We start from the raw sequence: 25,651 nt of genomic DNA on the forward strand, positions 1-25,651 counted from the left end.
TGATAGGGGGGCCGCCGTTCCACCCTGGTTTCAAGCCCCCACCAACCAGCTGCAATAGGCTGCTCTTTCTGCAAGCGATAGACAAAGCAGGCGGCTGCCAAACAATGTTATAAGGGATCATTGCGCAACTTTAAACGAGCATGTTCCCTAATTGATCAGCAACGTAACAACGAAACAACGTTAACTGGGATGACTAAGTGAGGAGTTACTGTATATCAGCCATAGTTTCCCATTAAATACATTAAGAATCTGCTATAAAATTTGTATTTTTTTCACTCCTCACTTCTCTTTCAGTCCCAGTCAGTGCAAAATTCTGTAGAGCCATCTTTCAGATTAAAACCACTGATTGCATGTTCTGTCATTTTGGCAATGTGACACTCTTTTCATACAGCTCAAAACTGAATTCTTTTTATAGAGAAGAACGCTAAAGAATGGCACGACTACAGCATGCTACTTTGCAACAATTCACACAGCTGCTTCTTTGCTACTTGCTGAAATTATAGGTAAGAACATAAGAGTGAGTTTTAAGAGAAATTTCAGCTGAAATAATAGTTTGTTCAAATCAATGGAGCTGTGCTGATTTACACTAGTTGAGAATCTGCCCCTCTATTTATTCTCTCCCTGAAATCCAACTGTCCTCGCTCAATTATTCAATCCTTCTCCCAGTCTCTCTCTCCCATTTACCCTCTGCTCCATCAATTACCACCACTGCCACCCCATGTCCCAATAAACAATTGCAGCTCCCAAATCAACTAGTACGCTACATTACTCATCTCTTTATGTGGCTCTGTTGCTCCTGCTCTGTTGCTGCTTGGGTACTAGAAGATCCTATGCCTAAATGGCAGGAGAAATAGTCAATATCTTCACTCCCTACCCCAAGGCCGCCCAGAGGATTCCGGGGGCCCGGGGTCTTCGGCGGCGGGGGGCCCTTCCGTTCCGGGACCGCCGCCGAAGTGCCCCGAAGACCCGCGGCGGGAGCCCCCCGCCGCCAAATTACCGCCGAAGCGGGACCCGCCGCCGAAGTTCAGCTCGGTCTTCGGCAGTGGGGGGGTCCCCGCCGCAGGTCTTCGGGGCACTTCGGCGGCGGGTCCCGGAACGGAAGGGCCCCCCGCCGCCGAATTACTGCCGAAGACCGAGCTGAACTTCGGCGGCGGGTCCCGCTCCGTCTTCGGCGGTAATTCGCCAGTGGGGGTCCTTCCGCCCCAGAGCGGAAGGACACCCCACCGGCGAAGACCGGGAGTGGAGAAGCTCCTGCGCCCGGCCCCGCAAGGGTTTTCCGGGCCTCCCGGAGCGAGTGAGGGACCCCGCTCCTGGGGCCCCGAAAAACTCTCGTGGGGGCTCTTGTGGGGCTCGGGCCTGGGGCAAATTGCCCCTCTTGCCCCCCCCTCTGGGCGGCCCTGCCCTACCCTACCCAGACATTGGGGTAGGGTCAGTGCCAAGATCTTCACTCACTCCTCAAGTCTGGAGAGAGGGAGCTGCACCAAGATCTTCTCTCCAATCCACAGGGAAAGCAATGCTGTCAACTCCCACTATGTTATTGCAAAGCTTGGGATAACTTGGAATCTTTATTAAATCCTCAGTTTCTGGAATCAAGTGAATTTTGTGAGAATCTCAGCTTTCATTTTAAAAAAGTAAGTTTCTAGCCCTTCTGTTTGTGGAGAAAACTTGAAGTGAATGAACCCTGAAGGCTAAGAAACCTGAAGACAGAATAAAGAACCCAATATTTGTTTATTTAAGTCTCATTGAGTTAAAAATATCAACTAGCTTTAAAACAATCTCATGGTGGGGGGGGGCTTAGGCTGTACTCATTATTTTTGAATGGTTGGGGATTTTCCCCTCCCCTGCAACTAGGCCTGGGGAAGGGGAGCTGAGGCAGGATCTTGATTCTTTCCCTTGGTTTAGCAGGGAGAGAGGTTTTGTTGGGATCTTTACTCCCTCCTCCACCAAGTGAGAATGGTCAGTTTTGTCTCTTGGTGTACTGGCCTGGAGAGTCCAGTGGAGATGCATGTCTCTTGGCTAAAGAGCTCCCATGCACAGGAGATACTGGTCAGTGCATATGCCTGCCACCGGGATGCCTAGTGTTGGGGAAACCTCAGCTGGGGCAAAGGAAAAGTATTTGCCCGACTGCAGTTATTGGAATAAAAGTTTACAGATTCCAATGGTCTGTGAATAAATATGTTACTTCCTTGTTTTTGTAATGTTTTCATATTTTTTCTGTGAGGTGGCTTGTTGTGCAGAAGCACATTTTCAGTGTACCCTCAAGCTAACTTCTGAAGTTACATGCTTTTGCACATGCAAACAAAATCTAAGCTGGTTTGCACTTGCAAATGTTACATGAATGTGCAAATCAAATGTAGAATTGATTATCTGTGCCTTTAAGGCCCAGGACTGAAATGTCTTTGGGCGGACACTTTTGTATAGCACTTGCCCATACAATTACTGCGTCCCAAATGTTCAACTGACATGTGCAAGTCCTCTGATGTTGTTAATCTTCTGTTTTCATAAGGACCAAATTCGGCCTCAGTTCCAAATAAAAACAAATCAGAGTAATGACTTATTTGAAATGAACACTTTAGACAGTACGATGGATTTGTTCTGATATAGTTTGCATGCAATAAATGTGGAATATACTCTTGGCTCTTTCCTCAACACCTAGGAACATTAAGCATGTGAACTTTTGTGACCATTACCAACATGCTCCTAGTGGAATGACTGAAAGAGGCTATTACTATTAATTTTGCATATATCTCCTTTCCTAATTATATACACCTCTACCCCAATATTACGCGACCCAATATAACACGAATTCGGATACAACTCGGTAAAACAGCGCTTCAGCGGGGCGGGGCTGCGCACTCCAGTGGATCAAAGCAAGTTTGCTATAATGTGGTTTCACCTATAACATGGTAAGATTTTTTGGCTCCCGAGGACAGCGTTATATCGGGGTAGAGTGTAGTAGAGATACCATGCAAATGGAGCAAAATAATATGAGCCAACAAAATTTTGGTAACCAAGTGTGAAACCATATATGTTAAACTTTGCTGAATCAGGCCCTAACTGGCAAATCATCTGTACAAATGCCCTGTTTATATGTGCATTTATGGTAATTGCTCATGCAAATAGCACACAATTATATGCCCATTTTTGCATATGAATGTCCAACTTCCCTTTCTCATTGCTATTTCGCCTTGCTTAAAGGACTAATATAATTTTCCAGGAGCAATATAAAAGATAAGCTAGTGGAGTAACACAAGAGATTCATTTGGCCAACAGTCTTATCTGATTATTCATTATTGTGTGGTATCTTACGTTTGAGTGCCCCTGGCCCATATGCCTATATATTATAAAGGGGCCATAGATGTCAACCCAGTTATGAATTCTCTCATTTCATTTTTAATTGAAAATGCCTCACCTTATGTAACAAGCCCTGTGCCCAGTCATGGCTGACCTTTTCAGAGAGATTAAATACTGCCATGTTTGAGGATGCAGATTCTGCGTTTACTTTTATGTCACAGACAAACTCTATATTAAATCAAATATAGGATTTGCATGGTATTACTCTGTGAAAACATAAGTGCTCAAAATAATAAAGATGTAGAGGGTCTGCTTGATCTCATTATTACTTGATAAGCACCAACACTGTTTTCAGTGCTGTACAAGACATGTCTTCTGCTCCTAAGAATTTACAATCTAAGGCCCTAATTCAGCAGAGAGCAGGCCATCCCTATTCAACACAGCATTTAAGCTCATGCTATATTTAGGCATATGATTACCTTCCATTGACTTCAATGGGACTTAAGCAGCTGCCTAAAGTTTAGTCTGTGATTCAGTGCTATGCTGAATAGAGATGGACTTAAGCACATTCTTAAATCCTTTCCTGAACTAGGGTCTAAATAGGCAAAGACTGAATGGGAACAGACCAGTGGGAGACCAAGATAATTTTGCTGACTTAGGCCTGATCTACACTAGACAATTAAGTTGACTTTACTATGTCAGTCAGGGACATGAAAAATCCACACCCCTGAGTGGCATAGGTTAGCTGATCTAACTCTGAGTGTAGATGGCGTGAGGTTGATGGAAGAATTCTGTCAACCTAGCTACCGCCTCTTCAGGAGATGGATTACTTTTAGGGGAAGGGTTTTCCCCTCAGCGCAGGTAGTGTCTACAGTGAGGCGTTATAGTGGTGCAGCTGTGTCGCTGTAGCATTTCAAGTGTCGACAAGCCCTTAGAGTGCCATCTGCCTCATGGAAGTAGTGAGTTTTTGAATGGTTAAGAAGGGCCATTTGGTTGGGATTTGAACAAGAGCTGCTTTAATAGAGATCATGGCTGCAAAAACAAACTGCAAATACAAAAGGACAGAACCAGAACTGTGGCTACCATATTTGGCTATTCACTTTTAAGTGACATCATAGATGAATAGCAGATAGCACCAATTTGGTCAATACTGTACAGGTATCACCTAAGCGTAATAGCACTAGGGACATTTCTAGTCATCATTATCATAATCTTGTTCATCACTATGATCTCTTGCGAGAGCGTGTGGGTTACCAGTCTTCACTGACATGGCAAGTACCGGTACACAGATCTATGCAGGGAAGATTGTTCAGACTCCAGACGTGGTTGACTGTGCAGCAGCCCCCACTGGTAAAGGCACAAATAAGGTCTTATAGAGGCTCAAAGATCATTGGGCCTTAGAAGAATATAGAAAGTAGTTCACAATCTAAATTTTCTCTATCCATGTTGCGTTGGTGACCCAATATCTGGTTTGCCTATGTGCAAAGACATCCGAATCTTTGTTTGCCAAGATACGTTTTTGTCCTCGTGTGGTGGAAGTTTGGCCAGTGACTTGTCCTTTTCAACAGCTAGATTGAAGTGCTAGCATTTCAGGTCACTGTGGATCTCCTTTTCTTCCTCGCTCTAGTCATACAGCACTACTACCTACTTCCTTGCTACAGCAATTGCAGCTTGTCTATCACTCTGTCCCGATCTGGCAAGATCTCAGAAGCATTTCATTTTGACATTAAACACAATTCCCCTCCTCCCCCAATACCAAATAGGGATGACAAAGAACAAAGAAGTGTACTTCAGGAAGTCTGTTGTAGAAGTCAGGAGTGAGTGTGTCACAAATTGCATGCACAATTGCTTGTCAATTGTGCTGGTAATGGTGCCTGGTTCAATACACGTTATCAATGTGTTCCATTTTTGGAAAGTAGTGACCTGGAAGGAATAAAACATCTGTCAGGTGACCGATTAATCTCTATGGTTCCTTTGACACCATGAGACCCAAAAGCCATATTGGCATATATAGTATGCAGAAGCATCCTTGTGTCCACTGCCCGCTGAGTGCTGTATAAGTCTTGGGCTTCTTCAGCACTTCTACTGGTGATGGACTTTGCTATTTCACCATTAGAAAAGCCTCCAGCAAAGAAGTGTTTTTGTTGTGTGTGCTCCTACACTCTCGGGTGTATTTTTGAACTAAATATTCACAGAGGAATTTTACAAGTGACTATTTGTTGGATGCCATGTTTAGAAACTTTTTCCATGGAGGCACAGGGCATCTACCAGTCACCTGGTATTTCTTATATCCAAACTTAGATCCTGTCTGGCGCTGTCTCCCTCTGCAGTTTTCACTGAGTTACTGTTGTTTGAGGAAGTAGGGCTGTATATCTTTGTAGCAGCATAGACAGAAGAAAACCCTTGTAGTTAGACAGTGATCTTATGTACATCTCTCCCATTAGCTAATAAATTCAGTGCCATAAGGGGACTATTGTTGCTGTGTAATTAGATGATTTTGCTTTAAGATTAATTTTACTTAAGTAGGAAGAAAAGCACATTCAGTGATAAACTGCATCCTTAGCAAACAAGTCTTCCACAGATATTCTGCAAAATATGTCATCATCTCATTTTTGAAGTGCTGCCTCCCTTAGATTGCTCTCTCAACTGTTTCAATTTTATGGAGTTTGTCTGTTTTTCCTCAAGCAAACAGTGCAACAGGATCAATCGCTGGAGGACAGGCTTCTTCTGGTGGCTATAGAAGCAGATGAACCTGATGCTCTCTGATCAGATTCAGAGTCTGTCCTCCCGTCCCCCGGGTTCAATTCTGACATGTGCCAAAAACAAGTTGCTTGTGTATTTCTGAAAGCAGCCGCTGTGACAGAGTCTTGGTGATGCAGCATCTAAACTAGAAAACTCATTCAGTAGCCGCCAATACAATTCACGTCTCCTGGTTTCTGCTGTCAGAATTCTGTCCAGCACTGGTGACTTTTGACAGTTTTTCATTCTTTAGATTTTTTTGACAAACACCACATTTCTCAGAGTTTATGGGGAGTCTCTTCTCTTTGATCTATGGTTTTTAAGGGGCTTGTATCCCTTGTGTCTTCTTATACTATACTTCCCTTGTAGAGGTAGAATTCTCAAAGTATATTGTTAGCATTACCACCACCACCACCACCACCGCTAAATTAGATACAAATTAGATCTATATGAATCAAATTATACCATAGAATTTCTATGGTTAGAAATCCCAAGCTTGAATAATAGGAATATAGTAGTAGAAATATACTGCAGACCATCTGACCAGGATAGTGATGGTGAAATGCTCTGGGAGATTAGAGTGTCTATAAAAATAGAAAACTCAGTAAGGGAGATTTCAACTGTCTGTATTGGGACCAGTGCTACTCACATATTCATAAATGATCTGGAAAAAAAGAGGTAAACAGTGAGGTGGCAAAATTTGCAGATGATACAAAATTACTCAAGATAGTTAAATCCAAAGCAGACTACAAAGGAATCTCACTACACTGGGTGACTGGGCAACAAAATGGCAGATGAAATTAAGTGTTGATAAATGCAAAGTAATGCACATTGGAAAACATAATCACAACTATACATACATAATTGGATCAAAATTAGCTGTTACCACTGAAGATAGATCTTGAAATCATTATGGATAGTTCTCTGAAAACATCTGCTCAATGTGCAGTAACAGTCAAAAAAGCTAACATTAGGAGCTATTAGGAAAGGGATAAATAATAAGACAGAAAATATCATAATGCCACTATATAAATCCATGTTATGCTCGCACCTTAAATACTGTGTGCAGTTCTGGTCAGCCCATCTCAAAAAATATATATTAGAAATTGAAAAGTTACAAAGAAGGGCAACAAAAACAATTAGGGGTATGGAACAGCTTTTGTATGAGGAGAGATGAAAGAGACTGGGACTGTTCAGCTTGGGAAAGAGATGACTAAGAGGGGATATGATAGAGGTCTACAAAATCATGAATGATGTGGAGAAAGTGAATAAGGAAGCATTATTTTTCCTTTCACATAACACAGGAACCAGGGATCACCTAATGAAATTAAAAGCAGGTTTAAAACAAACAAACGGAAATACTTCTTCACACAATGCACAGTCAACCTGTGGAGCTCATTGCTGGAGGATGTTCATAGAATCGTAGATTATTAGTGTTGGAAAGGACCTCAGTAGATCATCTAGTTCAGCCCCCTGCTCAAAGCAGGACCAATCCCCAAATGGCCCCCTCAAGGATTGAACTTACAACCCTGGGTTTAGCAGACCAATGCTCAAACCACTAAGCTATCCCTCCCCTATTGTGAAGGCCAAAACTATAACTATATTCAAAAAAGATTTAGATAAGTTAATTGAGGCTATGGTACATCAGCAGCTATTAGCCATGATGGTCAGAGATGCAACTCCATGCTCTCAGCGTTCCTAAGCCTTTAACTGCCAGATGCTGGGACTGGATGACAGGAGATGTGGATCACTTGATAATTGCTCCGTTCTGTTCATTCCCTCTAAAGTATCTGATATTTGACCCTGTTGAAAGACAAGATACTGGGTAGATGGACCATTAGTTTGACCCAGTATGGCCATGCTTATGTTTTTATGTCAGTATCAAAATGCCCATTTTTGATTAGTGAGCACTTTGATGGAAGCTATGTATTGTCATCTCTAATGCTGAACTGTGCATAAATGTCATTGAACTAAAAAGCTAATTTTTTTAGAATATTTCAAAGGCTAGTCCTGTATGCACAGGCAATTACAATTTAAAACCTTCTATCAGGCAGACTAGATGCTACATTGTATGTACAAAAGCTTACAAATGGAAGCATTGCATTAGTAATTCACATACATCTATATCTACCCACTATACAGTACAAAGTATGGGCGTGCAATCTACTGGTACGGGTACACAACCTTCAGTACGAGACTGATCTGGTCAGAAAATATCAATTGAAAATATAAAAAACTATTATAATCACTGTGAGGTACTTTGACAATTAAGAATATGCGATGTGAAAACATCTCATGCTAGTACAGCAGTTCTCAACCTGCGGGCTGCATGTGGCCCATTTAGCACACAGCTGTGACCCAGCTCAGCTGTGTGCTACAGGCCGGCCTGCATGGGGTCTGGGTTCCCGGCTGCCCGGTGCAGTGGGGTCTGGGCTGCCCTGCTGCCCAGCATGGTGTGGTTGGGGTCCAGTCGGGGCTGCCAGCCTGACCTGCATGGTGGGGGTCCAGGGCCAAGACTGCTGGCTGGTGGGGTTGGGAGTCCAGGGCTCCCGGCGGCCCCACAAGGTTGCGCAGGTGCCCGGCCCCACCAGCTCTGGGGCAGTCACCCGGCCCTGCAAGCCCTGGGGCAGCTGCATGGCAGGGGTCTGGGGCAGCCGGCTGGCCCCTCATGGTGGGGGTCCAGGGTCCATATATGGACCACAATGATAAATAAGTTGAGAACCACTGTGCTAGTATATTGTAAAATTGCATATTGCAGATACCAAACAACTTCATTATTTCTGGCAAAAAACCCAATGCTTGCCCATGCAAAAAACACAAAAAGATCTTTTAATGTATTGTCATTTGGTAGCTTTGACCTATAATTTTAGCACCTTAATCTGCTGTTTAAATTAAACAGAAAAACTGTAGTCGTAGTCATGCTGCAGTGTTTCTGGAACTGTGCAAAAATGACACACACTCATTCTGGGTACCATTGTTTCACCTCACCTACAGGCCTACAGCACCACTGGACAGTTCCACATTATACCTCTTCTAAATGTACATAAACTAAGCTTTGAAATGATATGTAATATGGATGGGGGGGTACATTAACCTCCAATAATATGGCCCTCTGGAGAATTGCCACATGCTGGTGAAGACAGGAACAGTGTATTCACATGACTAGATTCTGCCCAGCTCTTTTGGAGGTGTGCTGCAGTGGTAGTGCAGCACTGGTGTGGTCCATGGAAGATCCAGGCAGAATTGCAGTCCCTCTCCAATACCTAATGGATGCACAGTGCCCCAAAAGCAGTGCTTAATTTTTGCCAGGGCTGAGCCCTGGCACAGTTAGGCTTGGCAGTTCCTAGCCTTGGCACCTCTGGGCTTGCTGCACCAGTTATTAATGTAAAAAAATTGCTTGAGCCCCGGCATCTAATTGTGTGAGCCCCAGCATCTCTTTCATTACAAATTAAGCACTGCACTGCATAAAAGGGACAGGAAGGTGGGCTCTGACTTCCAACTGACCCGTGCAGTCAGATAGCATACAGGAAGGAGCAGGCTGCATGCCACAAAAGGGTGTGATAGCATGCATGCTCCCCCTGTGGTTGGGGAATTCGGGGAGGCAGTCTGCCTGCCAGTGCTCTTCCTTCAGCAGTTTTGCACTCTGGACTATGTGTAACTGGCATGATCTAGCCCTTATTTATAATGTTTTCAGTAGCGAGTACTAGGGTGATGTTCAGAGTGTCCATTTAAATCTCTGTTGCTCATTACTTTCTCAAAATATTTTCCTTTTGGGCTAAAAAGTCTCAGTCTAAAGATGAAGAAATCAACATTGCCCTGTTCACTCTTAAATGAAGTTATCTGGGCCAGAATTTGTTACTCTGGTTTTAAGTGCAGGTCTTGCTAGCAGTTTGTTTGGAAAACAACTGATTTTGAGTTTTATTCTGTTATACATTTCACAGATAAATTTGGTCAGCGAGCATTTGTTGGAAAAGTTTGCATGGATATCAATGAAATTGTTCCAGAATACAAGGAAACCACTGATGAATCTGTCAAGGAGACAGAAAGGTAAAATTATTATACTGATAGTATTATATTTTCTACTTTTATTAAAAGTACAATTTCTAAAGGACAGGAAGGCTAGTTAAGGATTAAGCCTAAAACTTTAAGGTGTAGGAAGTAACTTTTATTCATCCTTTAAAAAAAAAAAGTCTGATTCTCCTCTCACATGTCCCACTAATGCAACAAAATCTGCGTCAGTAGAATTTCTCCTAATTTACAACAGTGTAAATGAGAGAAGTATCTGGTCCATACAATGTACATGTATGAATTTTTGAGTACCCATGCTTCTTTTAATGACTCTTCTGAAAAGGCTGAGGTTTAACATGAAGGACCTGATACAACAATGAATTAGATTGGGCACCAGATTGGTGTATGGATGCATGCTGATCTGGGAGCCATTTTGTGAATATATAGGTCACTACCCTTGCAAGTACTTGAGCATATGAGTAAAATTACACGTGAGTAGTCACACAAATGCTTACGTGTTTGCAGGATCAGGACCATATTGGGAATACAGGATAATGTAACATACGGCAATCTAAATATTGTATGGAGTGAGTTTGGAATTCCCACATTACTTATGTAGGTTATTCCAAGTGAATGCTAGTAAAATCTTTTTACCACTACAAATTATCATGGATTTTTTTTAATGTCATATATTTAAAGAAGAGGTATTTAAAAAAATAGGTTTAAAGATTGTTATTAGTGTTGTACTAATGTTTTTTTCCCTTGGCTGTTCACCCATGTTTCCTTAGTACCAACTCCAGCAGTATAGGCATTAGAGCAGTGGTTCTCAACTTATTTATCATTATGAGCTGCTTATGCGGCCCACACTGTGTTACCTGGGCCACAGGGGCTGAATGGTAGGTCAGCGGCAGCCTGGCCCTTGACCCCCGCTGTGTGGGGCTGGGGGGCTGCCCACCCCAGATCCCAGACCCCCACCACATGGAGCCGGTTTGCCGCCACAGACCCCTGACCCCACGGCTGCCCCGGCCCCCCAAGACCTTTAGTTCTGGTACTTGTTTAAAACATCAGAATGATCTAAAACAGCTTTCCTGTCATGTGTTTGAGATTCAGCATCATGGCTATAATAAGAATGGATGCTCTATAATTTTTGAAAAGAGGAATTCCAACGCTCATGGATAAGATAGCTGTGTCCAGCCTGGAAGGTTTGCTTTTGTGTGACCTGGACTTCAGCAATGAAGTGGGAGAATCTCTTCCTTTCTGTTAAAAAAGGAAACTTTTTTGGCATGTTCAACTTAATTTTTTTAAATATGGTCACGATTTGAAAACTGCTCAGAGTTTTAGACTATTAGAGGTAAATTCATGAGCATAGTTAGGTTAGGAAGTCAAAAGAATGAAATAAATGTGGTTTATCACAGTCCCATAATTTATCACATAGATTCCAATAACTTACAGCGAACTGTTTATATCATATATATGGAGGCGATATACAATACCTTGCATTTATCTTGTACCAAAGTGTGGAGAGAAAGTGGTAAGTGGGCAGGACTAGGAGGAAAGTAGGTGGGAAAGTCTGAAGTCTAGATAAAAAACCCTGTATTTAAACCTGAAACTACTGTAGATGAAACTGATTGGTTTCAGTTTTCAGTGTAAACTCCTGAACTGTCCAAGATTTGCAAGAAACTCTGTCGTCAGTGAACCTCTAGACGCCAAGGACCTTTCCTGCCCCCACCCTGCCACCCACTGGTGGGCCCCTAAGATCCTCTCACCTACAGGAACGTTAGAATCTTGTCTCCCTGCATCACAGGCCCTCAGAATACTCCCACATTCCAAAATTTGGGGACATGGTATGATTTGGGGGCCAGCTTTAGCTCAGCTCTAATGTCCTGACCTCATTTTAAAAAAATAGATATTTGTAGAGCCACTTGTGCTCTACTCTTTTGTTTTGAATGGAACAAACAAGTCCACATTGTGTTTTCAAATGTGTAAAAATTGCATACTCTAAAACGTACATAAATGCTCCCTGGAAAATAAAAGGATACCCCTCTGGGCACTTTAAGTGAACGAAGGATAGAGAATCTATCAGTTTAAATCTCAATACATGTATCTACTGTAAATGAAGCATAAAATATTGCAGTGTTCTAAAAATAGGATTTTAAATAATAGAATAGATTCTATGCTCTGATTTAAATTCATGTGCAGCCAAAATTAAGATGTCTTTTTTTTTTAATAGGGCTGCTATAGCATATAATCATGCTGCTTTCTGTTGATTTAGTGTAACATGTATTTGATTTCCACTGAGAACACAGAGTAATTACCACATGTCTGGGGTTAATTACTACAAGTGATAAAACTTCTGCATATTTAGGGCCGGATTCTCAGCTGGTAAAAATTGGCATAGTTCCACTGACTTCAGTAGATCTGTGCTGATTTACACTAGCTCAGAAACTGGCCCTTACAGTTTTCAACTTTCTACATAAAATCGATTCACATGTGAAACACTTAATAAAACACTAAGGTAAATATTTTTCCTAGATTTCTTAATTTATAATACTGGTTACTTTTTTCCCCCTTCAGGTTTGTTAAAGAACTACTGGAAAAGAAAGTAAGTAGAGTAGCTTTTTTTATCAGCAGCGTAACTCACATTCTGTACTGTCATGTACTTTTTTCCTCTATTTGCTGTATGAAATAGCTAAAATTCATTTCTCCTTTGTTTATATTCGCTTTTGCATTCCCTTTTTTTCTATTAAAATAAAATGAAGATTTGGAAGAAAACAATCCAGTTTGAATTAATAAAATTGTTAACCCTAATGACAAATCAGTAAAGATAGATTTAATGACCCATTAAATCCTGAATCTGTACAAACTTGTTTGGGAGCTGTGGGTTTGAGTTGGCAAATGTCAGTGTGACACAATACATTCAATATTGTTTGGTCAGAGCACTGCAGAATACTATACTTTGAGAAATAACTTATTTTCTTTAAAACTGCTCAGCTTCCTACAAAGAACAATTCTATAGTCATAGGAAGAAATAAGCTAATAAATCATTTCACTGTTTATAAACCATGCTATGAGGAGAAATTTTTGTTTAATTCAGAAAAAATAGTTGCCTTTTAAAGATAATGGCAGTATGGTGCCACAACTTTATACTGCAGTTAATAATCCTTTTCCACATTAGTTTTTTGGATCAGCACATTTGCTCACATGTGTGAAGAAGATTCTAAAGAAAATCTGCAGATATATTTTATGGCACTGTTTCTATAGTCAAGGAATATTGCGACTTTTCCTTGTTAAATTTCTTTTTTCAGTGGTTTCATTTGTATGACACTTGTTGCCAAGATTTCAAGCTTGATGCCTAAAGTTAGGCACCTAAATCCATATTTACTTACCTAAATAAGTGACCTGATTTTCAAACTGCAGCTGGGAGCTGAGTTGAAGAGACTGCAGGCCAGAACATCTGGCACTCTTCTCTAGTGGTGTCACATGCACAGTGACAGGCTGGCATGCTGCATGTGAGGGCCATCAGGGAGACCAGTAGTTGCCTGGCACTTGCCCGTCGGACCCCTGTGAATGTTATGCTATTTTCTATTCTGTTGTGAATCTTCAACCCAAAATGCCATGCTTAAATTTAACGGCTAATTCTACTTTGTTGAGTATAGTTATCTTAGAGGCCTAGAGTTTAAGGCCAGAAGGGATCAGTAGATCATATTATAGTCTGACCTCCTGTATACTATAGGTCACAAATGCCTTCCTTACTTAATATGTCTGGTCATCTCACTAATCTTCCTGTCTATGGAAGCCAGGAGCCAGATTGTAGCCAATGCACCTGCATGGAGTGGAGAAACTGGAACAAGAGGAAGGCACAGGAAGCCCAGTGCATCCTGGAACTACCTGCAGCCTGCATCAACCCCTACTTCAAGCTGCATCTTAAGTCCTGTCTACACAGTGATAAAAAACCTGTGGCACCAGAAACTGGCCCTTACAGTTTTCAACTTTCTACATAAAGCACCAAGTCCAAGAGCGTGGGTCAGCTGACTTGCACTCGCAGGACTTAAGCCACATGTCTAGAAATAGCAGTGTAGACATTCAGGCTCAGGCTGGAGCCCGGGCTCTGAGACCTCATGACCTGAGCCCAAACGTCTTCACTATTATTTTATAGCCCCACAACCCAAGCTTCATGAGCTTGAGTGGCTGTGCGCCGGGTATTTTATTGCACTGTAGACATACACTTAGTGGCACAATCTGGATCATAGAAATCAGAGATGGGAAAAGCCTATTAATTACCTAATTCACCCCTTCCTGGCCAATGCATGGCTGCCTTTTGACAATGGATGTGAATATATTCTTCCAGTCCAGTTAAAATTTCAGTGATTTCAGGGAAGGTTGCTTATGGAAAAATCTTTGTAGTCTACTAAAATGACTTATTGAAAAAACTTTGATTCTCTATTCCTGTGACAATGGTTGTAATAAAAAAAATCAGAAAATTGTTGTATAGAGATTCATTCATATGAGCAATGGATACTGTAGGAAAAAAACAATACAAAATAAAGACCACTCCTTTTTCATCATCATATAAGCTGGAGGGTCAGTGCATTCTTGGCCCTGATGCACAGATTCTTATTTGCAATCTCAAGTATGCATTTTGAATATTTTCAGTATCAAAAGGTACAACCCATAGTGACGCCTCGTTTTGGACCTTCCTGCACTGAGAAGTTGCTAAGTAGACTTGGTGACTTTGCGAAGGCTCATGATATCCACGTGCAGGTAGGATTTGTGAGCTCTCTAAATACCTTTTTTCACTGGGAGAAAATGCACAGGGCAGGAAATATTCATGAGAAATCAGTTTCAAAAGCTTCACTGTTTATCTGATATTGCCTGTTATAGTTCAGAGCAACTACACCTGTATTCCCCCTCATGGCCCAGCAAAGGCACCCACACTAGACTTTCAGATCCTCATCTCACTTGTCTCAGGTGGATAGATGTGTCTCTGACTGGGGTTTTACCAGGCTGTGAATTCCCTAGCAAGTCAGATTGCCTAAGCAGGCCTGCTTTGATTTCTCCTCCAAGGCTATATACAGTGTAATTGCTCACAGTTAGAAGTTACCAATCGCCCTTTCTAAGCAAGCACGTTATTCTTAAGGTAAAAGCATGACAAGGAAAACATATTAAAACAATAAGTGAACCTGATAAGCTTACCGAAGATCACCCCCTTTCTCCAACACAGGGTCTGGCCAGTGGTCAGTCCTTCAAACCCCACCAAGGAGTTTTCATCTGTTAGCTCAGAACAAGCACACCTATAAATGTGTGAGTCACTCCTTTATATAGTTTGGGCCTTTCAGCTTGGGACCCTGGGAACAGGTAATCAGCAGACAGTCTCTCTCTCTTCAGGGCATAGCTTCACAGGGCTGGGATTTTGCATAACCAGAAGCAGGGGTAGAGATTTGCATTAACTTCCCCCTTGATATTTCCCAGGAAATCAACTTCACATGCATTTTCCCAAAAGCTCATTCTTGTCTGCCACATTGTTCAGTGTAGTCCATTGATCAGTGGAGAACTATAACAAACAGCTCCTCATTTCTCCTGCACAAAGCAGATCTCAGCCCAGAAAAGAATGAGCCTTTGTATTCAAAGCATCTTAATTTAACATCGTTAAAAGAGATGTGCATCTTACTGTGTCATTAAGTAACTGCAATTTAGAATTAAAGTGCTTTTTAAAGCTTACAGCTGTGTTAACGCTGGGAGACACTTCTTGGTTACATAGTCTTAATTACATACTACACTAAAACTACTTTTGGGTTATTAAACATCACAAGAAGGGATATTTGTAAATATGGGAAACATATGTTCCAGAGATAGTACAGAGTGGACGAGATTCTCAGCCACACCAGAGGAATACACAGCAGATCAGAGGAAGTCGGGGCAATGGTGTCCTTTGTGCTGCCCTGAATCTGGGTCTAGTCTGTGTTGGTCTGGCACCTCTCCCCTTATCCCACTGGTCCAAAGTGCTGCTTTAACATTTGTCAACCACCAGTGACCTTGAGGGGCTATTGTAGCATCTGGGATTGCTGTGCTGGGCAGTGGTGCAAGTAGAAATCATTTCTTGCTGGTACTGCACTCATGGGAGGGACACAAGTGGGGGCACGTGACCTCCCCATGTGAGTCCTCCCAGCCCGGGGCGGGGCCCCCACAGTCTCCTGATGCCCCCCTTACCTGCCTAAAATTTTACAACTACAGTTGTAAAATGATTCTTTGGGCCGCTGGTGCCACCTGTACTTCCAGGTGTCACTGAGGATCCAGCAGCACCTCAAACTGAAAACTTTTTAAGTGAAAGGATAGGAAGGACAATCACTTCCCCCATTTCCCTTAACACACTGTCAGTGCCTCCCTTATGTCCAAATTAAGCTTCTGCCAGCTTGCCTTTATCTAAGTATTGCTTTCCGCTGGGCACTAGGAAAGCAAAACTAACTAGTGGAAATGCAGCTGCTTTATCTTTCCAGAGGGAAGCTGAGAGTTCGAGTCCAGCTGCTGGGATTGTGAATTTAGCCAGCTGAAAGGAGCTGGCATGGCAAACCTAGGGATGGCTCTGGTTAAAGGAATTAAGCACAAAATGATTGCAGAGTTCTTGGATCAGGTTTGTAGCAGTGATGGAATAAACTGCTGGCTTAAGTGAAGTCTCTGGTTGCTTCCAAATCATTGGAAGGACCTCAGTCCCTTGGTTAGAATGCCCCCATTAGTATATTTCATAGTCCAGAGGCTGGAGCAGGAAAGAGGCCAGAACAGGAAAGAGGCAAAAATGGAGATGTTTCCAGGTCCTTTTAGCTTCTGACAAGTAAAGGGAAATCTGTTCTCACTATGAAAGATGGTGTTTGGAGTCATGTGGGCAAGTTACATGTCCATCACCCCCATCCATATTGTAGTTAGAACGTTCACAGGAAAAGTCCATTAAGTGTAGACAGTTGTTTTCCAGGGTCCATCGTGAGCTAACTGTTCCTTAATTGGCCATTCAACTTGACTTGTCCCTTCATGTACTGGCTAAATACCTTGTGGGCGTTACCCACAGGAGCAAACATGTAGTAAACACAGCATAGAAATAGCATAATCATAAGTACCAGCTATTTCACGTACATGACTATTCCCAAAAGAGATTCTGGGAAATAAATAAATAAATAAATCACCCCACGTACCTGAGACCCTATGTGCCAGCACCATTCCTCACCGAGTTTTGGTATCTGTTATGTAACAGCAGAGATGGAGCCAGTGACATGATTCTGTTTAGCCTAAAAGGGCGAGGTTAATTTTTAGCTGTTCACATGTGACTGCCCCTTTGAGCCTAGTCATTGAGGGCATACTGGCACACATTCGGGTTAATGCTTAAACACACTGAGGCCAGCTGTAAAATGCAACTGATTTTCCATCTGTTGGATCTTTGTTCAAATCTCACTCTATTTCCACTATAAAAGAGGATATTCGTCATATACAAAGAATAAAGCATACTTTTTTTCAACCCCAAATGAGTTTTATTTTTGACAAAAGGAAAACAACAAAGAAAATCTTCATGGGATAACAAAGTCTGTGTATGTCTCCTGGTTTATGGGCACTGAGCAACTCTAGGAACAAAACAGGCAACAAGCTCTGCAGCTGTGAAAAATTCCTAAAAATTGAAAGATACAATACACACAAAACATAAAACCCATCACCTCTACCACACACAAGGATCCAGAAAAGGGAAGGAGCAGAGAGGGAAGGAAGATATGAATTGAGAAAAGGAGAGGAAATGTAAAGAGGAAAGATTTATAGGAGAATCTTTCTTGATCTTTGAGTTCTCTCTTTCAGCCAGGTATAGTGCATTGTTTCTAGACAATGACTTATATGCAATAATAATTCCCCCAGTGTTTCAGCCCTATATTTGGTCTAACATAGCTCCAAGTATTACAAGGGGAAATTTATTTATTTCACTACTGGTTAGCTGAGTTTTCTTGTTGCATAATTCGATTGAACTCCCTTGTACGTTATTCTAGACAGAGACCTACATCTTTTCCCTATTTTATTGTTTGGTATTAGATTCATCTTGTAATGCCAGGTTCATGATCAGACATTTTTCCAGATCATGAAGGTCACATCTGGAAACAATAGCAGCAGAGGTGTCACATGCGGAATAGAAAACAATAAATCCCAAGGGCATGTAGCCAGATACGGAGGGACAGAGGCTGCTCAGCCTGCAAAACCACAAGAGCTGCTGCCCAAAAGTGCATCTTTCATTTATCCAGTCAACCAGGTCACTTAGGTCCTTTAGTTCTGTGCCCATACAGATTTCAGTCAGCTTCTTCATAGCACCATTTCTGGGTGGAGGACACTAATGACCAACTCCTGTGCCTTTGACTTGGTCCTGACCAAGGTAAAACAGCAATACATATGCTAAAAAACTTAAACAAAGTCTTGGTTTAAGTTTGTTATCATATGTAGCGTGCTAATAAGAATGAATGCCCTAGCTGTGTTCTGCTCCTTTCCCTGCTGCTGCAGGGAAAGTGCCTCGCCATCGTTCTCTATGATTGTTTCCATGCTGTCTGGAGAAGCTCATGACCATGAGTGCCAACTTCAGTGCAGACCGTCAAAAATAGAACAGAAATCCCAAATGGTTGCATGTTCTATACTTAGATTTCATCCACCCAGTAACTAAGTAAACTCCTCAGGCACTATACAGCCTTAACATGGGGTCGCAGGTGGTACCCTTGGGCATTCCAATCTCTCTTGCCACCCAGGCAATCTTGTCTCTGTGACAGATGGTCACTTTTTACACCAAAGACAACAAAATATTCAGGTTACTCCCAGTCTCAGAAGACCAGTCACTTAGCCCAGGTCAATTTTGCACCTTAGATCTCACACCAATAACAATGCTTGTAGCTCATCCTCTAATGAACTAACTAAAGATTTATTAACTAAGGAAAGAAATGAGAGTTATTTACAAGGTTAAAACAGGAAAAAACACGCACAAATAAGTACCAGTCAGATTAAAAAAGGTAATATGAGCTTCTATAATGAGCAGCTCTATATGTTCTTTAAGGCAGACCCATTGCAAACAGCATGGGGATCTCTTGCTTATGTTTAGGAATCTTTGCTCCTTAGACTCCAGATAGCATAAAGATCCAGTTTCTCCTTATCAGGGATTTTCATCCCCTTTTCCCCAGAGTCCAAACTGATAGAACAAGTGTTGTCCCCGATTCCTCTTCATGTGAGTGGGGAGGGCAAATAAAGTATTTGGCATTGTGATGTCTTACAGTGTCTCATTTGGTTTCAAAGGCTCTCTTGTCTGCATGACCAGCACTTTACACTAACTAATGCTTCTTTCCTGTTCAGTGAGTTACACAATTACAGATGTTTACAATGCAAAGCATGTACTACAGAGGTTATGAGTGAGATCAATACATGCAGCATCCTGCACTATTCATAAGACCTAGACACCAAACACTTTCTTACAACTGTAATGTTTATCTTAACAATGCTAACACCAGACTGGTAAGCTAGACTGGTTTCCAGCTATCTATTTGTCAGTGTTCACTGAGGCTTGGGGCTTTGGCATGAGCTGACACCTGGTCTGCCAGCATCACAGTTGCAAGTCTAGTTAACTGTTAGGCCACCCAGAGTATTTGTATGGTCAGTTTTTATTGTTTAAATCTAAATTAAAAAGCAAATACTGATGACTGTTTTTTTCCCCTTACAGAGTCATATAAGCGAGAATGATGGAGAAATCAAACTTGTGGAGCAAATGTTTCCTGACTATAAAAATTATACTGATTTATATGATAAAACCAAGCTACTTACAAGCAAGGTAGCATTAAGGAACACACTGTTATATAAATTATGAGATTTATCAATATGGACAATATACTGGTGAATTTTATTCACTGCCCTCAGGCTTGAACAAGTTGCATTGCTGTACATCCAAGGAGATGCAATGAAATCTGAGTGAAGATAATGTAAATATGTAAAAGCAGCAAAGAATCCTGTGGCACCTTATAGACTAACAGACGTTTTGGAGTATGAGCTTTCGTGGGTGAATACCCACTTCATCTTGCATCCGATGAAGTGGGTATTCACCCACGAAAGCTCACGTTCCAAAACGTCTGTTAGTCTATAAGGTGCCACAGGATTCTTTGCTGCTTTTACAGATCCAGACTAACACGGCTACCCCTCTGATACTTGACACAATGTAAATATGATTTACTATAGGGATAGTTACTGATAACAGACAATGAAAGCTTTAAATGTGCAGGTGTTCCAGAGCTCTGCTCAGCACTCTTTAGGAGAGTACAAAGGTAAAGACAATTTGTGCTCCCAGTCTGGTTTGTAATGGCCCCCTAGAGAAGTTGGGTGGGGAAAGGACAAGAGCAGATAGTTTAGAACTGACTATGCAGCATCTGGGGATTTCCCCAGAGAAATCTCCAGCTACCCTGCTATTGTAGTTTTCCTACCCCTTCCTGCTGCCTGAGGATTTGGCCTATTGACTTGTGTATGATCCACTTCATTTTAAAATTTTATGAATTGCACATTTTAATTTTTTTTTTAGCAGTCCCACCCACACTTTTTTTTCCACTGAGTAGTAGACCTGCAATTTCAAGATATTTCAAATGAAGTTTACAAATTCCTCATATGTTGCATGAAAACTTGTTTATATACGTGTGTGTTTGAACTAGTGGCAATATAAATCTCCAGTTTTTCCACACACATCTTGGGTGTGTGATGTTTTCCAAACCATATTTTAAGGGTGCAGTGTTAACTTCTGCTTTATCAGTGAATACAGTTGTGTTTTGTGTTACTATTAGATTTATATTAACATGTAAATTTGGGGGAGAAATATGTATACGTTTCTTAAAATTGTCAAACATTTAAAATCTTAGGGGGGAGATTTCCAAGGTACAAAGGGCAATTGGGAAGTCACGGGGAATGAGGCACTGAACTTTGTGCCTTGGAAAGGCTCCTCCAATTGTACACATCTACATAGCATTTTATTAGACAAATAAATATAAAATTACTAGTTTATAATGCAGTATTAACTACCCTTATCATACAGTGATAAAGTCTATGCACAATAAGCTGTTATGCACCTGACAATACCACAGATCAAAGTTGACTACTGATAAAACAGGACTTACTAAAGTACATATCCCTGACCTGTTGTACTGTTAAGTAAAGCACTGAACATTCCTATAGAAAAATCTAGGAACCAAACAGTGCTTTCTGACACAAGATTCTTTGCTCTATAAATTGTTCCTTTAAAACTAATCATAACTGAAGAGTAAAAATTTCTAAAACATCACATCATTGTGTTTTACTTCTTAACAAGTATTGCCAACATTTCAAAACACACATTTGCAGGTTTGGAGATGAAGGGTTTTTCTTCTCGAAAGACCCAATTCAGCAGAGAATGTTATGCATGTGCTTAACTTTAAATGTGACCAGTCCCATTGGTCTGGATTTTCGACTGAGTCTGAATTTCGAGAGTCCTGAGCCAGATGGCCCTTGTGCAAGTTAGGGCTTCAAGGGAACAGCTGTAACTTATTTGTCAGCAGAAGACTGGGCCTAGCAGAGTTCCACTCTGCCATAGCCACTCTCACTCCTACACCAGGTGTTGAGGGGGTATTGGCATATTTATGTGGCACAAGGTAGACTTTGCAGAATAGAGAATCCAGCCCATGACTCCAATATGACTACCCAGGTGGAATTATTCAAGTGTTTAAAGTCAAGAACATGCTTAAAGTTTTCTGTTGAGTTGAAGCCCATGTAAATGTTGAGTACTCATCATGCAAAATATCACGGTCCAAAACTTTTACTATATTTCTAGATGCTGACACCTTCACAGGCTAGGTGGCATGCCTCAGTCATAAAGTAGTGTGATATAGACAAATACTTCATCAACACACTTCTACTGTGATCCAAAATGCTGCAAGCCCTTTACCAAAATTAGAAAAGCAATTCTAATTTTTGGGCACTCTAACATACTGTGTTCTAAAACAGTGAAATGGACAGTATAGCCCTTTGACTCCTCCAGGAAATCTGATCATTCTAAAGTTGATGGCAAATACTTTAAAAAAATAAGATTTATTTGGGGAAAGGGAAAGATACTTGTTATATTTTGAAATGTCAGACTGTTGGTTGGAGAGTTTATGTCCCTGTTAAATAACAAAGCATACAGGTATAGGATCTTATATATATTGTATGTTAAGAAATTGTGTTTTGTTAAATCCACATTGTAGGAGGCTAAAAAAGAAAAAAAACCAACTAATTTCCACACCAAACTTTAATTTAAAAACATTCCAGAGCTGATATACTTGTGCAAAACATAAGACGGGACTGCAGGAAACAAGTTGCTAGAAAATAGCCCAGAATCTCTGTAGTGTTTAGTGCTATCCTCTTGTCCTCAGTGTACCCCAGAATATTCCCTATCTCAGGACCTGTGAGGGGTGCAGCATAATTGTGATTAAATCAGACCTACACTGCTCATGCACCTAGGGAATTCTTGCCCAGTGCCTTGTGGCTCCTGTGCGACAGCTATAGAGCCAGCGCAAGAATCAGCTCCACTATTTTTCCTCTAAAGCAAGGAGAGAAAGCCAAGGGAAGTGATTAATCATTTAAGGCCTGATTCAAAGCTCACTAATGTTAATGGGAGTTTTCACGGACTTCAGTAGGTCTTGGATCAGGTCCTTAATACACACTTCACCTCTGACAATGCGAAATGGCATTATAGATAATAAAAACAAAATAATATTAAAGTCACAGGCAAAAAAAGTAATTTCTGTGTTCTGTTTCTCTCTAGACTGTGATGGCCCATGGCTGTCATCTCTCTGATGAAGAGCTGAAACTTTTTAGTCTTCGAGGAGCTGCAATTGCCCATTGCCCCAATTCAAACTTTTCGTAAGTAAAGAAATAGCTAATGGGATACAATAGGCAGGGCTGTGGTTCAGTGCTGTCAATTCTACCTGCAGTGACTAAATGTCATGATTTATAGGACCATGGGCAACCAGGGATAGTCGATTATTTTTGGTCAAGGTCCAAATTTCTTAGTCAAGGTATAGTCAAGGTCCAGATTCCCAATAAAATAATAAAACACCAATAATCATGATAAGATTTTGGGGTCCATTCAAAAGCATCTGGCAGTCCAGATTTGGCTCGCGGTCTGCCTACTGACTACCCCTGCACTAGAGTGAGGAATACTTGCTCATGTTCCATTGCTGCAGGATGTGGAACAGGAACTGCTTTGTGCTGACAGAGCTCTTTGGTCATACATTGACCTGTAAGAACTAGGATATCTCCCCTTTTAGTACATTGCCCTTGTTGAAGCACATGACAGATTTAGTAGGAAACCCCCACTCTCACCTCTGGTTTACAGGAAATTCCCATCTATTGTTCCCTCACTCTCTCCACATAGTCCTTGTAGGACTGAATAGCACCCAACTGACATGGCCAAGCAGTTTGGGGAAGGTACAAGGGAAGAATGTTGCATATTGAGGGGTTGTCTAGATTAGTGACGTTTGTGTTATGTAGAGTTGATCAACATTTTCCCAGTAGAACATTTTTCATTTGAAAAAATGCTGTTTTGTCAAAATTGAAGCTTCCTGAAATGTGTTGATTTTGCTTAAATTTTATTTTAAATAACAAAAAGCATTCTGACCATGTTCTCATTGGAATGGAATGTTATGTCTCCTTTCAAAACCACCTTTTGTTTCAAAAATTGTTTATTATAATATAAAAATATCAACATTTGAACTAAACATTTGACTCCAAAACAAAAATACAGGAAATTTCTCAGTTTTCTGATTGTGTTCTTATTTGGACAGAAAAGAAATTTTGGTATCATGGAATTGCCCATGAAACAGAAATTCCAGTTCTTGCACAGCTCTAGTTCCATGCTTGTTTACATTAGGGTTTGCACAGGTGTGACTTACCCTGGGAATGCTGTCAGTGCATGTTACCAAGATAAGTCATACAGGAGCAAGCCCTATTTTGCTCTAGTGCAGTGGGTTTACATTAGAGCGTTGCATAATTTCCCTAGAACTAGACAAGTCCTGCAAGCCTCAATTAATTGGCTCCATAAGGAATCCCAGATTTGTTTCAACTGCTCTCCTGAAACAGATTTTATCATATAATGGGATTTTGTTTTTATTTTTCATATTTATAAATCAACCATCTTGACTTTCTACATCCACATATCACATTATATATGAAAGAAGGCCAAGTTATTAAAAATGGAAGCCTAAAGCTAAGCTCTTAGTCTTTATTTAGGCACCTAAATAAGTAACATGATTTTCAAAAGCACTCAGCCGCTCCTATAGACTTCAGTGTATTTACATGGGTATAAGCAAGATCAGACTCAGGCCCTAAAGCAGTCTTATTTTATTGGTATTATTTTCATGCCAAAGGCTGGAAGACATGTAAATTAAAGAAGCAGGGAATTTAGCCCCCCTCCTTGCCTTAACTCAGTCTCCTCAGTTGTTTCTCTCACCACTTACTCTCCTCTAGCTCCTGCCTTCTTGTGTAATGTAACCATCATCCCTTCATGGGGTCTCTGGAAAGTTGTCATGAGTCTCAGCCCCAAAGCAGTCCCTGGTGACAGGCCAAGTATCCAAGCAATCGTGTCAGTGCGCCTGACGCCCTGTAATCCCCATCAACCACCTTCCAACTGCCATGGAACCTTCCCTAACTGTTCAGTTGAATCATTTATGGCATTAAGTTACACATGGCCAGTTTGTAATTTACATTTCTTCATCTCTGCTTTTGATTTTTGGCCTTCTTTGCCATCTTCCTTTCTGAATTTACCAAGGCCCTGATTTTCAGTAAGTGAGGCACTCAGTGAATACAAGACTACAGAAGTGGCATACTGAGTTTTTATTTTATCCTTTTAATGATCAAGGTTTTATAATTCAGGTTTATGAACACCATTTTTTTTATTTCTATTGCATAGGCATCATCCACTACATCGGGGTGGGCAAACTTTTTGGCCCAAGGGCCACATCGGGGTTGCAAAACTGGATGGAGGGCCGGGTAGGGAAAACTGTGCCTCCCCAAGCAGCCTGGTCCCCACCTTCTATCTGCCCCCTCCCACTTCCTGCCCCCCCGACTGCCCCCCTCAGAACCTCCGACCCATCCACCCTGCCCTGCTCCTTGTCCCCTGACCGCCCCCTCTCAGGACCCCCCGCCCCTAATCGCCCCCTCCCGGGACCCCACCCCATCCAACCCCCCTGCTTCCATTCCCCTGACTGCCCTGACCCCATCCACACCCCCGCCCCCTGACAGGCCCCCTGGAACCCCATAACTATCCAACTGTCCTTGTTCCCCATCCCAACTGCCCACCCACAAACCTCCGCCCCATTCAACCGCCCCCTGATCCCTGTCCCCCGGGGGCCCCCACCCCTTATACAACCCTCTGGCCCTGGCCCACTTACCACGCTGAGCAGAGCATGCAGAGCAGCATATCTGGCTGCTGCGCCGGCCTGCCGCTCTGCTCAGCAGGAGTGTGCAGCTCCACCGCTCAGAGCGCTGCCCCCGCAGCAGCGTGGCTCTGTGGCGGAGGGGCTAGCCTCCCCGGCAGGGAGCTCAGAGGCCGGGCAGGACTAGGTCC

At 41.8% G+C, this 25,651-nt stretch overlaps 1 protein-coding gene across 1 annotated transcript in view; it reads left to right on the forward strand.

Annotated features, from left to right (window-relative positions):
• The window catches only part of GDA (guanine deaminase), a 48,330-nt gene that overhangs the window by 14,482 nt on the left and 8,197 nt on the right, over nucleotides 1-25,651 (forward strand). Inside the window, exons 4-9 of the mRNA XM_045021989.1 lie at nucleotides 416-503; nucleotides 9,975-10,080; nucleotides 12,616-12,643; nucleotides 14,695-14,802; nucleotides 19,757-19,864; nucleotides 22,850-22,947. Of these exons, the coding sequence (XP_044877924.1) occupies nucleotides 416-503; nucleotides 9,975-10,080; nucleotides 12,616-12,643; nucleotides 14,695-14,802; nucleotides 19,757-19,864; nucleotides 22,850-22,947 (536 nt within the window). The remainder of the gene's footprint in view (nucleotides 1-415; nucleotides 504-9,974; nucleotides 10,081-12,615; nucleotides 12,644-14,694; nucleotides 14,803-19,756; nucleotides 19,865-22,849; nucleotides 22,948-25,651) is intronic.

The sequence above is a fragment of the Mauremys mutica genome, chromosome 6 (assembly GCF_020497125.1).
Source record: "Mauremys mutica isolate MM-2020 ecotype Southern chromosome 6, ASM2049712v1, whole genome shotgun sequence".
Lineage (NCBI taxonomy): Eukaryota > Metazoa > Chordata > Testudines > Geoemydidae > Mauremys > Mauremys mutica.